We start from the raw sequence: 15,581 nt of genomic DNA on the forward strand, positions 1-15,581 counted from the left end.
ATAACAAATTTTCAAATATGTGAGCATACCTATACAAATAATACTGTAATATGTATTTGAATATAAGTGCTGCTATCTACTATAAAGTTGAATTTTGTGACATTCCTATTAAACAACAATGAGGGATGTTCTTTTAAGCCCTCAGCCATACTAAGGACAGATTGAAAATACTCTTGATTCACCTTTGTAAATTTTCTGCTGTTAACTCATTTGAACCACTGGAGGGGATATGACTTTTAAAACCTAAAGTAATTGTTATCTGTAATAAACTAATATTCTTAGTATATATCATTTGTAACTTTTATATGTGAGATCTACATCTTAACGGGAAAGCTGGTAGTTACAAAATTTTTTTTCCTGTGAATGTCAGCTACAGAAGTCAAGATTCCAAAACCAAGAGGCAGACCCAAAATGGTAAAACAGCCCTGTCCTTCGGAGAGTGACATGTGAGTATAATTAGTTATGCAGTAAATGAGACATTTCACTTTCAATGTGTATAAATTTCTTTGCATTTTTACCAGTTTTATTTACGGGGTGTTCGTTGCTATTACTATTTTGTATTTCTAAGAATTATGGGCAAAACAGTTGAAAAATAGTTTTCATTATGTAAAAAGTTAAAATTGATAGGGAATCAAGAAAAATCTGGTACGATTATCATTTCATTAATCTAAGACAATTTTCTTGTATATTAGGATATAAGATACTTGGATAATGCAGGGTAAAATGTATAATAGTTCCCTTTGTTTAAGGGAATTTTTAGACAAAGTATTTTTGAAGCAATTTCCACAAATCTTGCTCCTCCAGAATAATCTTTATTTAAAAAATAATAACACTTAACATTATTTTTGTAAATTTAAAGTTTTAAAGTATTTTGGAATGATAACTAGTTATTAACAAAATAATCAGTTCTTTTTTTTCTTGCCATCTTTCTTTTCCATTATGGATCTTGTTTGTGTTGGATTTTCTGGGTAGAAACTTCACCAGCAGGAATATATATTTAGACAAAGAGGGCAAAACTTTGTAGCTATTGTGTTTAAAGATTTTATAGAAAAGGCTTAAGTGAGTATGTCATTTAAGAATGGATTTTACAGTGTTTTGAATGAATATTTTATTGGAATATTTTATTGGAAATATTTTATTGGAAATTTCAGTTATAGAAGTGTTGGTACTTTTCAGCCAATATATGTTTAAAGAGTTTTATTTTACTGCCAAGCTAGCTGTTTAAATATTCTCGAAAATAGTGGCCAAAAATTACAACATGGTTTTTACTACTATAGTGAAATTAAGAAATTAGGTACATGCAGGTGAGTTTATGTTTTTAAACATACCAAGTAAATCTCACTTATCTCCTCCCTAAGATGTCTTCTCTAATAAGGGCATCAAGCATCAAGTCTAGGATTTTATGATCAACATAAGGCCTTGATCTAGAGACTTAGGAACTGAAACACAGATTATCTGCTCCCCTCTCCCTTTTATACATGCACATTGATCTGGGAGGGATAGGGAACCATAATAAATATTCCCAAGGAGAAGATTAAGAGGCACACAGCAGTCATTGTTCCCCAGGAAATCTGTTGGGAAAATACTGTGAGATCCCCGTTTTAGATAATAAGGAATATTTCCTTGATTAGGTCCGTCCCAATTTTCCCTGAGAGTATCTTCCTAGTCCATTTCTCTCCATGGCTTTTGGCTGATTCTTGGACTGGAAAGTATTAACCCTCCTTATTAGCTGAGCAGCTTTCTTATTCTGCTTTCATACTTTACAGAGTTGGGCCCAAGATTCCTTTTTAAATCTCCATTAGTTTCTCTTAATGCAGCCTAGCGTCCCTTTTGGTAGTAATAATACTTTATTATTAGTGTGTGTCTGTTTAATTCTAGTCAGCTTTATGTGCTGTGGTCTCACTCATAAGACTTCTCCAGACATGATTATCTTTTTATACTTAACTAAAAGCACTTTTGAGTTTATAGGTTTTCCTGAAAACCTACTCCCTGGTTTCTTTTTCATAGAACCATTTGTTCATCAGAAGGATCAAGGTATCCCAATTTGAATTCTTAAGGAAAGGCTGGCAACTTAACAACCTTGATTGGATCTTTGACTCCAGTCTTTGTCTGAATTTGAAAATCTTTTACTGGATGGAAGTGACTTTCAACACTGAAATGCATGGGATTTTTTTCTCCTTCCTCTGTTGTCCTATTATTTTTTAAACTTACCTCTTTCTTGAAGTACCCTATCAAATTTATGTTGATAACAATCAACTCAAAATGCCAATATTCTATTTTGAAACCTCTTCACCCAGAGCCACAAGTTCACTGAATAAGTTTTCTCTCCAGTTATCACAGATGACAGTTTTACCCATTGTATAATATATTAGGGTTTCAAATGCAAAGCAAGTGTCAAACGTTTTAGGTTTTGATGATGGACAACCCCAAAATACCAGTAGCTTACAATATTTATTTTTCACTTGTGCTATATGTAGGCTGGGCATTGGCTGTTATAGATACTGTCAGCTTTGTATCTGGGCAAAAACTCAGTGGAGTGTAGAGCAAAACTATATAAGCTCTTCTGAAACTTAAGCTCTCCACCATGAGAACAGCGTGTATCTGCTAGTGACAGCTTCTTTGCTGTGGGTCCTGAAATGACAAGACAGTGGATAAAGTCCAGAAGAGCTGAAACCATCTCATAATCCTCATGTGAAGTAAAAATATTTGTTATAAGCCACTGAGATATTTTGGGTTGTGTTTGCATTAATTTTTGCTATTAACATGTATTTATAATTTTCTTTATAACATTTTAATATGTTTCCTATTGTACCTTGACCTATTGAAAAGGGAATTATCACCATGAGGTCTGTTTTTCATGGAAGATGGTAAGGAGGGAGGACCATTGGGAAAAGACTTAATTGCAGCAAGCAGTGACAGTTACGTTTACGGGAGTTCTCTGCTTTGACACTGTTTTAAAAACTTTGAAATAATAATCCCATTTCTTAAAAACTTAACGATACACTTAAATCTACCTTTAAAAAAGAAAAACAGCTGCATGGTATTCCACTGTGTATGTATCATAATTCTTAAAAGTTTATTTCTTGTATGGATACATTTTTTTAGACATTGTCATGTGTCGTTTTGTACATGTGCAAACGTATTGGTTAGAATACATTGCTAGAAGCAGATTTACTGGGTTAAAAGGATATTTTTATTTTTAATACCTGCCTCTTTGCATAGGGGGTAACATTTTGGGGGAGGCAGTTCATCAATATCTATTAAGAGCCATGGGAATGCCTTTTATATTTGATTCTCTATTCCCATCTCCACAAAACAATCATTATTAAAATATTTGCCCCCTTGTGGAAGTATTGAATAAAGTTAAGTGATTTTACTTGCCTGCTTTTTCTTCCATTGATTAAAAGTAAAGGATGAAACCTATATAACATTTAAAAATAAACATAGCCAATGGTAGTTACGTGACAAAAAATTTCTAAAGAAATAAAGTGATTTTTTTTTCTTTTCCAATTTAATAATCTTAAGGGTTCAAGGAAGCAGTTGTCTGGTAGGTCAGTGGATTTGGAATTGAGATATTGGGCTATTTGACCTTTTGCACCATCATTTTCTCATTCGTTAAATGGAATGGGTTGGACTAAATGATCTGGGGTCCTTTCCAGCTTTCAAATCCATTGATGTAATTACATAATATGTGTAAGTCTCAATGAAATTCCTTGAACAATTTAATATTAAGGTTAATTGGCCATATATTTTACCATTATATGTGTCAGTTGGGAGCCTTTTACATTACAAAGCATATTTCTTTAAATTTTAAAATGACCGTATTTCACCATTACGCAGTTTGATTCTGCAATTGTATTTTTCCCAGCATGGCTACTTTTATAAATATGTAGAATATGAGCTCCATAAAATCTAGGCATCTTACACATCTTATACACGGCTGTTCCCCGAAGTCAAGAACGGTACCATGGCATGTGAGATAGTACTCAATATTACTTTTAAGTGAATGAGGCACATTACAAAAAACATGGAAAACAAAGGGAAAAAAAATCACTTTTCTATTACCCTAATGCCACTGTAATTTTTCTATCTTCTAACTCATATTAAAAGGATATTTTCCTTTTATGATTGGTTGATAATGACACTCCATTATATTTTACTTAAAGATATTTAAAATTTGTTTTTAAATAAAAAACAAACTGCATGTAGCTTATTGTTATCCAGAGTACTTACTCAGTTAACTCAGAGAGGTGGCTGAATGACAAGTACTAATGATACATAAAAGATTATTTTTCATTGTTGTGCCTGTGAAATAGGGTAACTGAAGAAGACAAAAGTAAGAAAAAGGGGCAAGAGGAAAAACAACCTAAAAAGCAGCTTAAAAAGGATGAAGAGGGCCAGAAGGAAGAAGATAAGCCAAGAAAAGAGCCAGATAAAAAAGAGGGGAAAAAAGAAGTTGAATCAAAAAGGAAAAATTTAGCTAAAACAGGGCTTACATCAACCTCTGATTCTGAAGAGGAAGGGGATGATCAAGAAGGTGAAAAGGTAGAACATTTGCATATCAAATAAAATATTTGTTCTATTTTAGTTTCCTATGTAGTTCTTAATCTTTAGGAAAGTTTCAGTATCTTTATGAAAGTCTATAAATGTGATTAAAAGTTAAAATGAATTTCTTTACCTTTCTGAATAAACTTGAATTACCTGTGTTAAAAAGCATATTTGAAACTTTATTGTACATCCTAAGTTTATCTTACCTTTTCACAATTACATGGAAATTAAATGTCACATGATAAACTTCCAGTAACCCCACCTACCTATTGACAGAAAAGGTAGGAAAGTAGCGAATTAAGCCAGATAGGTTGTGACCAGTGAAGACAGATATAAGAAGGTACATTTATACATAGATTTTTATTATTTACCTCAATGGAATTCTTAACACTTCAGGCCTATTTAGGGTACATTTTATTGGTGGTACTTTATTTGAATACAACAGTTGTTTAGGAATTTCATTAAAGCTGTACGTTCTTTTCTGTATAAAAACACAAGTTTTGTGTATAGCCTTGGAAATCTACAGACCCAGGTTGTATAGGCCTTTCATTTATGTTTATCTAATTTATTAGTACTTCAGGACCCCAAAACTAAATTCGGTAGGTTGAGCAGGTACTTGTCAGTAAACAGGTACTGAAGTCAAAGTCATAGTACAGAGGCAAATAGCCTGAGGTACTTCATTTTCACTCATCTTAACCAAAGCATATCATTCCTATAGCAGTGCAGTAAATAGATTATAAATCCCAAAATCATCAAGGGGAAAGTTAAATTTAGATAGCAACAACATGTAATTATGAGGGTTTTATTTAAATTAGTAATTTATTCATCCCTTAAGAAAACTAGTTGCTTCTTTTCTCCCAAGATTATAATCATAGAAGCATTAGTCACTGACTTGATAGTTAACTAAAAGCATCCTAATTCTCAAATAAAACAGAAGAGAAAAGGTGGAAGAAACTTTCAAACTGCTCATAGAAGGAATATGCTGAAAGGCCAACATGAGAAAGAAACAGCAGAAAGAAAACGCAAGCAAGAGGAACAAATGGAAACTGAGCAGTAAGTATTTTCTTTTTCTAAATTTCGATTTCTTTTTTTAAGCTAGCATGAAATGTTTAAACAATAGAATCTCGTTTTCCAGACTTTCTGAAGCCTTTTAAAGAAGTGACTTTTCCAGTGTGTTAGAAAAATGTCCTCAGTATATGATAATCATGTTTCAGGCTTCATTCTTTCCTGAGTAAAGAGGATGAAATTTACTGAGATAATCACCCTGTGAATTATTTTTAATTTAAACTGAAAGTGCAGATAGGGCTTAACTGTTATAGTGGCTTTGTAGTAAATGTCCTTATCCTCTACTATTTTCTTGTATAATATTAAATAGAGAAAGATAATAAATTGGTGGAGAAGGAATGAAAGAAATACCCATATTTGTCATACCACCAGCAGCCCTCCCCCAGAAGACCAGCAAAAATAACAAAAGCACAGTTGGAAACCCAAGAAGCCAGTAAAAGAAAATTTAAAGGCTGACAGGGTTTGCATTAGATGTGTGCAATATAAATCAAGTTCAAGCTAAGAAGTTTTGATACCTGGAGACAATATACTTACCATGGGGAATTTCTTTCCCCTTTAAGTTTATTCTATAAAATAATTTTATAAGAGAGAAAATAGCAATGCCAATGATGATTAGGCTTCATGTTTATTACATTTGTTTTCCTAGTTATCTTTAGACTGTCACTTCTGAGTTCTTTCTCTGAAAGGCCTTTCTTTCTTTGTGAAGCGTCTTGCATTATTCTGACTAAACTGTTTTTTTTTGTTGTTTTAGTGAGGAGGTGATTTTAAAAACATGCTCTAGGTCACTAAGACAAACTTAATAAAAGACAGTGAAATTCTTAAAACTATTCTTAAGTAATTTTGTACTTTTTTTATATATAATCTGTAAGCCGAAAGTCTTTCTTGATAAGTATAGCATTTGACCATCTGCTTTCTTAGTTTTTTTGGAGGATATATAAGCAGTTTTAGCTACTTGAGGGAGTAATTTAAAAATTGATCTAAAGCTCAGAAATGTTACTCCCTTTAATGTTAAACTTTGACCATTTATGTAAATACTAGAGTTATTTTTTGTTACCTATCCTTTCCTGTCCTTTCACTGAAAAGTTGTTGGACTGTTTGTTGCTTTTAACTTTATTGTGCTCCCCAAATTAAGATATAAAAATAGCTGTTGCTTAGTAAATCTAGCCCAACCCTTCTTCAGTATCTCAGTTAATCTTTATGTGTTTCAATTTCTTTTTGAATGTCCTCCGAATGTAACTTTCTCAAATTCTAATATTTGTGTTTTCTTTCCTTCTCCTGTTATTACAAAACTTTGTACTTGGACAGTTTTGCTCTGTAAAGCATTTCAGATGCAGCTTGTATGAAATGCATTATGCAAAATAAAGTTTATTGTATTGTATTCCCAGCCAAACAACATGTAATCTACAGTAATAAAAAATATATCTCATTTTGGGCTCAAAGCATTAATCCAGTTACTGAAAAGAGAATACAAGTGGAGCAAACAAGAGATGAAGATCTTGAGACAGACTCATTGGACTGAATTTCCCCCTCCCCCCCCTTGATGGAAGAATGTTCCAGATTCTAAATTGAGGACTTCATTAATGGCATTATTACTGTGTTAATGATTGTTAAAAAACATTTCCTGTAAGATACACACTACATACTAAGGTCGGCCATCATTCCTGTTAAAAAAGTTTTTTACCAAGCTTAAAATGAAGCTTTGTGTTTGAAAGTTATAATAAGCTCAGATGAAGATGGTGGTTGTACATTATTTCATTTAGAAAATATAAAAATTCATTTTGTTTTGAAGCTAGGTGTTAAACTGGAGTAGCTACTATACCCCCAGAGAATGGGGCAGTTGTGCCCTTCCCCTTGACATTCCTTTGTTGTTCAGTTCTTTAGAAGATTAATCATTGTTTTTTAATCCTGAGAGATTAAACAGTAGACTTGTTAAGAAAACAAAAATGAAACTGTAACCAAAATTTTAAAATAAAGTTTTTTAAAAAAAATACCTGATTTTTAGATATTTTTTTGTTCTTGTCTATTTCAGTTGGTTTATTATAATAGGGCCCGAACTCCAAGTCAAGGTACTAGAAATTATTAAGAATTCATTTTTAAATGGTTATTTTTGTGATTTACAGTAAAATGGTACCTTTTCATTTGTGAAATGGTATGTAAATGTTAGTGAATGTCATTTAAGTTTGATATTTTGGCACAAAAAAAATCCCACACCATTTTAATCTAGTAGTATTATAAACAGTCTATTTAACCTTGAAACTAACTTTGAACCCCTCAAATTATCTACCCTTGGGAGATGTGGGAACAATTAAATCAGTCTATTTTGACGTGCTATTTTAAAAAATAATTGTGATGTAGAATTCATGAAACATAGGCATTCTCTTCCCACTATGGCCTGTTTATCCACTGACCCTAAAGTTGGTCTTTTAACATTTAACACAGTATTGTTGGAACAAAATTTCACCGAGGCAGCCATTAAAATTTATTTGTAATGCCACTGTAAAATTAAATTGTTAGATTTCTTTAGCATGTTAATTTTTACGTTTTGAGTTTTGCTTATATTTATACTAATTAATACTAATGTGGCATTACCGAGTTCTAAAAATTACAGTCAATTCCTTGTGATCTAGGCCACTATTTTAAATAAAAAAAATTTTAACTTTTACATAAGGGATTGTGGGCATTTGGTAACCAGTCACAAAGTTCCAATGTTTTTGAAATATTTGTGTTAACATTTGATAGGCAGAATAAAGATGAAGGAAAGAAGCCAGAAGTTAAGAAAGTGGAGAAGAAGCGAGGTTAGTTATTTCACTTTCTAAGATGTATAAAATTGTATTCTACAAAGAAAGGAAGTTTTACAGACACTTAACTGTATAGGTTTTGAAACTGGTCATTTTATGTTCTTATCCTCCAAGTACACATTTCACATCCCTAATGGATTCTATATACCTTGCATTGTTTTTAAGTGTTATCAGGTGAACTTGCTAAGGAGTCATGTTTATTATTTTACTGCTCAATATATGATGAAGTCAAATTTTTATAACATGGCCTAAAGCTAGATGTTTTACAATTTCTGACAAATCTAGTTTCAGATGGATTTTTTAGTTTTGGTTAAATGTGTAAGGATGAAGCAGTGCCTTAAGGATTGCAGAAGAGGAGTTATTGGATGCAGACTGGTTTTTTTTAGCAACATGCAGCTAGATGGTGATTCTTTGCTTATATGATGAATGTTGGTTTCCTAAATACTAAAAATGGCAGATAACTTCTTAATGATGTAGGCAGATTACAAAGAACATTTTTATAAATTTACCAAATCTTTCCATTATACTTTGCTTAGATTATACAAAAATACTGGTTTTGGAAAATCTATTTACTGTGTTTCACATTTTAATTTATAGAAACATCAATGGATTCTCGACTTCAAAGGATACATGCTGAAATTAAAAATTCACTCAAAATTGATAATCTTGTAAGTGTTTAATACCTCATTTAAAAATACAGTGCTGCTTTTATAGCTTCATATTTTATTTTCTCACATGATTTTATAAGTGTGTAAATTTGAGATAACAGACTATTACTGGTTATTTTGTACTGCCTTGTTATTTGAGATTTTAAAAGTAATCTCTAGAAATAGATTATATGGGTTGTGGTAATTAACAGTTACGAAATTACTATTTTGTCATGAAGGATGTGAACAGATGTATTGAGGCCTTGGATGAACTTGCTTCACTTCAGGTCACAATGCAGCAAGCTCAAAAACACACAGAGATGATTACAACACTGAAAAAAGTAAGTGATCTTGAGTCATGTGGATTTTTAAAATTTCCTCATTATCACCACTTCATTAAGTAACATTTAAAAAATTAAGAAAATTATATGTTTTGTTTTCTCAGATACGGCGATTCAAAGTTAGTCAGGTTATCATGGAAAAGTCTACAATGTTGTATAACAAGTTTAAGAACATGTTTTTGGTTGGCGAAGGAGATTCTGTGATCACACAAGTGCTGAATAAATCTCTTGCCGAACAAAGACAGCATGAGGAAGCAAATAAAACCAAAGATCAAGGGAAGAAAGGGCCAAACAAAAAGCTAGAAAAGGAACAAACAGGTATGTGGTAACTGTTCGCTGGAACTACTTTTAAAAAATGGCTTCAATATTTAATCCTATTAATACCTTATCTATATTGAATGATGAGAAAGTGTCGTAACGCCCTTAGCAGAACATGATCAGCCTTAGCTTCTGGGTTTCTTTTTCATCAAGTTTAAATTAGTAGTAGTAGTCGTTGCTATTCTTTTTCCATTTAAATTAGGAAACATTTCTAACCTACACAGATAGTCGAGGGAAATGAACTTCCCATGTCCCCATCACTCAGCTTCTGCAGTTATCAATACATGAGCATTGCTTTTTTATATCCCCATCAAGTTTCTCTGTGACACCCCTGAAGATTACTTTGAAGCAAATTCCAGATACACTATTTCAATCATAAATATTTTAGGATGTATATATGACAGACGCCTAAAACAGAATCCATAGTTACAGGCATACCCCACAGGTTTGGTTCCAGACTACTGTAATAAAGTGAGTCACATGAGTTTTTTGGTTTCCCAGGGTGTATTAAAGTTTTTTACCCTATACTGTAATCTGTTAAGTGTGCAGTAGGATTATGTCTAAAAAAACAATGTACATACCTTAATAAAAAAAATACTTCGTTGCTAAGAAAATGTTAACAAATCTGAGCCTTCAGTGAGTCATGAGTCATAGTAGTAACATCAAATATCACTTGACCACAGATCACTATAACAAGAGTCAAAAAGTTTGAAATACTGTGAGAATTACCAAAATGTGACACAGAGAAGTGGAGTGATCAAATGCTGCTGGGAAAATGGTGCTGATAAACATGCTTGATGCAGGGTTACCACAAACGTTGAATTTGTAAAAAAAAAAAAAAAAAAAAAAAATGCAGTATCTACGAAGCACAGCAAAGTGAAGCACAATAAATCGAGGTCTGCCTGTACCATTAGCCACTTTCCCCAAAATTAGCAGCTTCCCCAATTCCACGGTACTAAAACATCTTAGCAGCAACTGCTTAAAGTAGAAAAAAAATGTTCCAAAGGAGTTGAATTTTGTTTACTCACTTATTAGGGAATGATATAGGTCTCCTTAGAGATTTGTTAATGAAATAATATTTACCGGGAAGCCCTCATCATTTTGTCATAAGAGACGAAATCATGTTAATTAACTACTTTGCCACGTTTTGTTGTTAAATACAAAATCTTACTGTGATTCACACTGCTTTTTCTAAGAACTAGAATAAATCATAATGCTCCAAAGAGTTGTACCACCCTTTCGTGTTCCTGATAACAGTAACAAATGGAATAATCAGATTAGTAACCTACTACTTATATGGATAGATATATGTCGTAACCCCATTTCTTATTGTGCCTTGTCTACCCAAAGGATTACAATCTAATTTCAAATAAAATACAGTATTAGAAACTTTGGGACTATGTTTTATTTTTGATTTTGGGTCTCTCTAACAGTTTTTCCATTGAAATCTTTATAAAGGTTCAAAGACTCTAAATGGAGGATCGGATGCTCAAGACAATAATCAACCACAACATAATGGAGACAGCAATGAAGAAAGCAAAGACAACCACGAGGCCAGCAGTAAGAAAAAGTGAGGACATGTTTTACTGGGTTGTGATGTATGTTTTAATTTTTAAATCACATTGCTGTTCCAAGATTATTTGTGTAAGGGATTTATTTTCATCACTCACTTCCTGAATTCAGGATTCAAGACGCGAATTAAAATGGCCAAGCCGTAAAGAAACTTCGCTTGAAACTAATATGCCACTGTATTAAAGGGAATAGAGCAAGGCAGGACTCCTGTTAAAAAAAATAACTATTCCTTGGACTTCTTCCACTGATAGTACCTTTAATAATGACCCATGTCCATACTTCTTGAATTTTGACAGGATACAGAAATTAGATCTAGAATCATAGGCTGTGTTGTATTATCATACCCACTCTAAAATAACTAGGTATGTAACCGTAGTTATCCAAATCTTGGTTTGTCCACCGTACACTTTACGGACTTGCAATCAAGCATCCTTTAATTCTGAAATTCAGGGAAATCTTGTCCGTGTGTATATTACCCTCTCTTCTTAAGATGTATAATATGTTGGTATCACAGGTATAACACTTTCATGTTCTTTAAAGAGAATTCATTTTAAAGCTGGAAATGGTGGGAAAGGGCCTGGGCCATGATGCTTCCCTGAGTTATTTTGCTTGATGTGCATATTACTTTGTGAAGAAGACACAACATGGTAAAATAAAATTTTGGACATAAAATAACAATTAATAATAAGTCACGGAAAAAATTCTTTCGGTGATTTTCAAAACAAATGCACAGACTTAATATCTTTTTTCCTCCTGAGGAAAAAATCCTAACCCCAGTTGTCACACCTTTCTTTCCCCCTTTTCTTTAGGCCATCCAGTGAAGAGAGAGAGACTGAAATATCTCTGAAGGATTCTACACTAGATAACTAGGTTGACATACCTGGAATATAAAGAACATTTGAGAAGTTTGTAATGGTTTTCATTCGAAATATTTAGACTGCTGAAAGTTTTAAATTTTTATAAGCATAGGTTTTGATGTTTAAAACTTGTTTTGAGGGAGAAATCTCCTTATCTTTGTTTAAAAGTGACTAAACATTGCTGATTGTACTTGTGCAGTATTAACAGCTACATTATACAGTAAATGTGAGGGAAAGTCCATTTTAGGAAATGTTAAACTGCTTTTCCAGACCTTGGTTGTAGTATATTTTCAATTAGTGTGTGTATGTAATTGATAGTAGAAAAAGGTTACATTTTTAAAACTGCTACTTGTATAAACCTTTCCTCTTTTCCCAAATACTGTGGGTTTTGTGCATAGTTTTTACAAATCTTGGATTTACCAGACTGTCTTTTCATTGTTTGTGGGTTTTGTAGAAGTTAATCATTTTTACGGTAGATAAAATGTTACTTCTATACAAGTATTCACTCCCTCCCTTTTATCAAAAGTTAATTTTAATCGCAGTCTACATTGTGCTACATTATCCTGCTGCTTTGTAACAATGTGTGGTCTGTATGCCTTTTTGTATGACAACTAGATATCCAACTGACGTTGAACTGTTCTACGGGGTACAAAACTCATGTTAACTTTTGAAGGTAATTTAGTTTTGTGGCTGGGAATTCAGTGAAGTCACATGAGTTTCCTGCAGCGTGCAGGAGTATATATAGGAATGAATCTGGCTTTAGGGTTCAACCATTTAAGATCCTTTACAGGCACTAGTAGCTGAAACTGAAAACTAAATGATAAAAGTTTATTTTTGAGAAATGTCTCGAGTTTCTGAATTTTTTAAAAAGTCACACATTAAAGAAGTCACTAAGTATTTTTTTAATTGGAAAAAATGCAATCCATAATACTTTTGCAGTAAATAAAAGTAAATACTATATAAGGAAACTAACCCATTTGAAAACATGGCTATACCAGAAGGGAATTTTTATTTCTATGTCATACATGTGACAGGATTGCAAAAAGTGGAAACACAGTAGACAAAAGTAAAGGAGTTGTCTGTATATTCATGGATACGGACTAAATCAGGGTGAACCAAGGTTAACACAAAATTTAAGGGTAACTTAGCATTTCTAAGGTATTTTGAATACTAGGTCAGTTGGTGGTTTGCAGTAGCTTAAAAAGACACTTCTCATGTTTAGAAACTGAATATGGGGAAAAGGCTTAATTACCAGTGTTTGCATGTGACATGCATCTTATGCTTTGACCTCTCGAGTAATTGTTTTCATCTACAGATGAAAAGTTTGAAACATTTCAGTAACTGGGGGTTTTGCTTTTGAGAGGTCTTACAATGGAACTAGGACCCACTGTTTTGAGGGAACTCTTGCTATTATATGTTTGGTCCTTAATACAATTTAAATTTGGACAGATTTATTCTAGTTAAGCCATAAGTGTCAACATGTAAACTTGTTTTGATTAAAGAATTTTTCTATCAAAGTCTACTAGTATATTACTTCTTTGCCATTTATAAAACTGTGCTGGAATTCTGGATTTGTTTCCAAGAGAGTATACTTGGTCATAGAAACTGTATTATTTGGGGACACAGGGTTACTAAAACATAAGCTCAAAATGCTAAAAATAAAGGAAATGTTATCTTTTGGTTTACCCTTCCTTCTTTTTCGGTGACCCAAAGGATCTATATAGTTTTACCAAGAAACCACAAACTATTCAAATGCTGGAGAGAAATATAGTAGCATTCTGATTATTTATGTCTGCTTTTATGGGCTGACCTTGCTCTAGCCAGTTGGTTCATGTAGCGTTAAAACACTGTTGCCTTCTCTTTACCCTCATTTCAAGAAAAAAATTTTTTGTCATAGGTTGATTCACAGATAACTACTATTCTCAGAACTCTTAAGAAAAAGTCATATAAACAGGTATCAATTTTCGGGAGCACTGGCTCAATTTAAATTTGTATTTGACCAAAACTACATAGCTGAACAAGCCAGTAAGAGATACTTTAAATGAGATAGCCAGCCCCAACCCAAACGTATTTTTTTTAATATATAAGCAACATCTCTTGTGATTTTTTTTTTTAACCATCAGATAACATTTAAAAGAGTAAGTTACACATGACTTGGCAGAATCAGTTGTTGCATGTTTTCTCAGCTGCTCTAGACAAATTTCAGCTGTATCATCTAAATTGGAGAACCTGAAACAGCTTGACTGGAATGATTTCAAATAGTAGGATGACAGATTTTATCCAGTTTTTGCTGACACATTGATTGTAGCGTACCCATACACACTTACCTGGTTAAAGACGTCAGGTCAAGATCAGGTCTGCCATCTAATCCTGTACAAGAGCAAAGGCTTTTACAGGGCTCTGTGAGGGCTTCACTAATACAACTTATCCAGAGAAAGGATCTATTGGAAATAGCAAACCCATAATTACATATTAAGAAATGGAGAAGCTGCTATATAGTCCAAAAATGTGTTTACATATTTATGCCGTGTAATTTTCCAACCTCAGAGATGACAGAGGCACTGAAATTTGATTGGGAGAAAGGTCAAATTATCCTTAAAGGATACTGAAGCCTAAAATAGGCATTGCTTTTCTAGGTAATCATTTTGTGCCTGTCCATCCACTAGTATATCAAAATTTCATTCATTTCTAACTACAGAGGACGTTGACTAATAAGTTCATAACATTTTCATATTTGGCTTCTTTAGATAAAATGTTGACTGTAGTTTGTCATGTGTTTAAAACTGAATTTTACAGCTACAAAATCCCTGATTCAAGACATCTTAAATATGCCTACTTCAAGTTAGGGGTTTCTTTTGAGCTCAACATAGTGGGAGACCTGTATAACTGATATGCAATACATTGGCAAGTTCTGAGAATAGTATGGTAGGCCTTTAGACCTCACCAGGAAATGATAATAGAAAGGTATCCGCACCTTTGTAACTTTGGTGAAGAAGTTAACCTTAAGAACCAGCAGAAGAAGAATCTCAAAGAAGAACAAAATAAGAATTTCAATAGCAGTAATGTTTTAACTGACAGCCTTCTTTGCCAGTAAAATAAATTGATTGGTGCGACGCATGGATTAATGCTGCTTTATGACAATCCACCTTCTGGAATTTGCTGTTTTGAGATATGAAATGATGAAAATAAAAGTAAACAGTCCCTTGCATACTAATGGAAGACCTATAAGGAATGCAGTTTAAAAATAAAGGAAGCAAAAATTCATTTTTACCTGTGGAACTTTAAAGAATTAGATAAATCTTTGGTTTTCCAGCAGGATTTTCAATCTGTTCTAATTCAGCATCATTGGAAACATGAAAGTAAACATGTAGGCAATAACAGCCAGCCAGCCATGGAGGGACCTCTTATTTCCTTATGCTGATTTTCTGGTGTATT

At 32.9% G+C, this 15,581-nt stretch overlaps 1 protein-coding gene across 4 annotated transcripts in view; it reads left to right on the plus strand.

Annotated features, from left to right (window-relative positions):
• The window catches only part of PSIP1 (PC4 and SRSF1 interacting protein 1), a 38,776-nt gene extending 24,992 nt beyond the window's left edge, over positions 1-13,784 (plus strand). For 2 of the 4 annotated variants that reach the window (XM_079927380.1, XM_079927379.1), the window contains exons 8-16: positions 371-446; positions 4,317-4,545; positions 5,483-5,601; positions 8,353-8,408; positions 9,009-9,079; positions 9,298-9,399; positions 9,504-9,717; positions 11,176-11,287; positions 12,099-13,784. In XM_079927380.1, the coding sequence (XP_079783506.1) occupies positions 371-446; positions 4,317-4,545; positions 5,483-5,601; positions 8,353-8,408; positions 9,009-9,079; positions 9,298-9,399; positions 9,504-9,717; positions 11,176-11,287; positions 12,099-12,159 (1,040 nt within the window). In that variant the 3' untranslated portion in view covers positions 12,160-13,784. Of the gene's footprint in view, positions 1-370; positions 447-4,316; positions 4,546-5,482; positions 5,602-6,998; positions 8,322-8,352; positions 8,409-9,008; positions 9,080-9,297; positions 9,400-9,503; positions 9,718-11,175; positions 11,288-12,098 lie in introns of those variants that run through there. The other 2 variants (XM_079927382.1, XM_079927381.1) reach the window with 2 other exon arrangements.
• The last annotated feature ends 1,797 nt before the right edge of the window (positions 13,785-15,581 follow it).

The sequence above is a fragment of the Stenella coeruleoalba genome (genome assembly GCF_951394435.1).
Source record: "Stenella coeruleoalba genome assembly, chromosome: 7".
Taxonomy (NCBI): Eukaryota; Metazoa; Chordata; class Mammalia; order Artiodactyla; family Delphinidae; genus Stenella; species Stenella coeruleoalba.